At 44.5% G+C, this 2,107-nt stretch overlaps 1 protein-coding gene across 1 annotated transcript; it reads right to left on the bottom strand.

The window, feature by feature from the left end:
* Window positions 1–772: 772 nt before the first annotated feature.
* Window positions 773–1,894, bottom strand: LOC116074212 (zinc finger protein 652-like). The gene is made up of 2 exons (XM_031346448.1): window positions 1,134–1,894; window positions 773–1,000 (listed from the first exon to the last, which is right to left on the bottom strand). The coding sequence occupies exons 1-2, from the start codon at window positions 1,890–1,892 to the stop codon at window positions 773–775; spliced, it is 987 nt and encodes a 328-aa protein (XP_031202308.1). The 5' UTR covers window positions 1,893–1,894.
* Window positions 1,895–2,107: the final 213 nt, after the last annotated feature.

The raw sequence follows: 2,107 nt of genomic DNA on the forward strand, positions 1-2,107 counted from the left end.
TGAGTTGAGAGAGGAATTGAGCTAAGGAGAAGTTTTTATTTTATTTTATTTTATTTTTTATGCATCTTTAAGAATCACATTTTGATGATTATAAAAATTTACCTATTTTACAACATGGGTTTAGCTACATTGAAAAAATTACACAGCTTATTGAAATACATCTCATTTTAGAAACAGACTACTAAAGCCTACACAAAAACTCTAAAATAATTTCTGTAGTAAAATAAAGAGTGTGTTAAAGAGCTACAAAAAGAAGAAAATTCTCATCTTCTCTATAATGCTTGATATTGTGTGAAACGTAGCCAGCTTGACTCTGCAGCCAGCACCAAAAGCTGAAAAGAATTCATTACTATATACAGTGATACAGTTATTGCTCCGGATTAATCTCACAGCCTTCCCGATTAGTATAAAGGAAACCAATCCCATTCCCACTTTGAGGAGGAGACCGAGATATAAAAGCAAGCATACCTCATCCGCTGATATGAGATTATAAAATCCCACAGTCACAGTATCTGAAATTTATAAAAGTCATCAGAAAATGCAAGCAAATTGGGCTTTAGTTCGGTGGGTCCCCTGGTTTCAAGGGCAGTCTTCTTCATCACTTAGGTCAGTCTGATGGTTCACCAGGGCAATGGCAAAGGCCCAGAAGGAGACCGTGGAGACAGGAAGACCCCAGAGAAGTACAGCTGTACCCCTTCTGACAACTCACCATAGGGATGGCACTGGCTGGTGCTAATGGCCTGGGCTGCACTGTTCTTCTCTGTCAGGTGCCTCAGAAAGGTATCCTCGCTCTGGCTTCTTGGTTTAGGGGCTCACTCTTGAAGAGGGCTGGAGATGGGGGCAGGTGAGGCACAGGAAGAATGGGGAAGTGGTGTGCGTGGTGTGGATGCGTGTGTATGTGCAGGTGCGAGAAAGGGTGCGGGATGGGTCTTGAGGGAAGCGTGCCACCCAAGGGGTTCATACTGACTGCAGGGGCTGGGCTGGTGGGAGTGATTTTGTGGTATGTCTTTTGTGTGTGCAACCATGTGTTTCCGTACATGAGCCATGGTATAGAACTTCTTCTCGCAAATCTCACAGGCAATTTTTTTCTCTGCATATCCATGGACAATCTTAATATGTTCATGAAGGGTCATGGCTGGAGCGGGAGCAGCTAGAGCTGAGGCCAGTGGGATCTGGACAGCTGGCGTCTCATTCACCGGGCTGGTCACTCGGAAGCACTTCTCATTGTGGGCCTTCAGCATGTTGGAAAAGCGGAACCGCTGACCGCACACTTCACAGGGGTAGGGCTTCTCACCTGTGTGAGTACTGCGGCGCCTCTTCATGCTGGGTCGACTGGTGAAACTTTTGCCACAGATTTGACAGATGAAAGATTTCTCTCCAGTGTGTGTCTTCTTATGCTCGTCCAAGTACTGTTTCATGTTGAAGTCCTTGCCACACCACTGGAACATGAACTGTTTGTGCCCGATGTGCATGCTCATGTGGGAACGGAGCTGGTACTCGTACTGGAACCTCTCATCGCAGTTCTCACATCTGGATTTCTCTCCAGAATGCTGCAAGGAGTGCACCTTGAGTGACATACTGCACTTGAAAGCCTTTCCACAGGTCTCACATGTGAATGGCATGTCTTTTGTGTGTGCAACCATGTGTTTCCGTACATGAGCCATGGTATAGAACTTCTCGCAAATCTCACAGGCAAATTTTTTCTCTGCATATCCATGGACAATCTTGATATGTTCATGAAGGGAACAGAGTTTCTTGAAGGACTTGTTACAGGAAACACACTGAATGTTTTTTTCACAGTCTGTTTGCTGGTGAAGGGACAGCTCACTTTCCAGGACAAACTTCTTGCCACATTTATCACAGATCTGCATGTGCCTGTGAGTAACGTTCATGTGCTTCTAAGGATAAGTTTTTAAACAGAACACTTTTTAGATTACAAGGAGAACGCAGAGTGGAATAACTTAGAAACTATAGGTAACATAAAATACTAAGAGAACAATGTGTAGATGCAGAGGGAAAGAGGAAAAAGAAGATGCTGTAGAGAGCAGAAGAAGCAGGCAGGTTTCTCCTTACCATGGGACAGAACAGGTCCCATGGTAAAGACAAG

Source organism: Mastomys coucha, unplaced genomic scaffold (genome assembly GCF_008632895.1).
Source record: "Mastomys coucha isolate ucsf_1 unplaced genomic scaffold, UCSF_Mcou_1 pScaffold24, whole genome shotgun sequence".
Taxonomy (NCBI): Eukaryota; Metazoa; Chordata; class Mammalia; order Rodentia; family Muridae; genus Mastomys; species Mastomys coucha.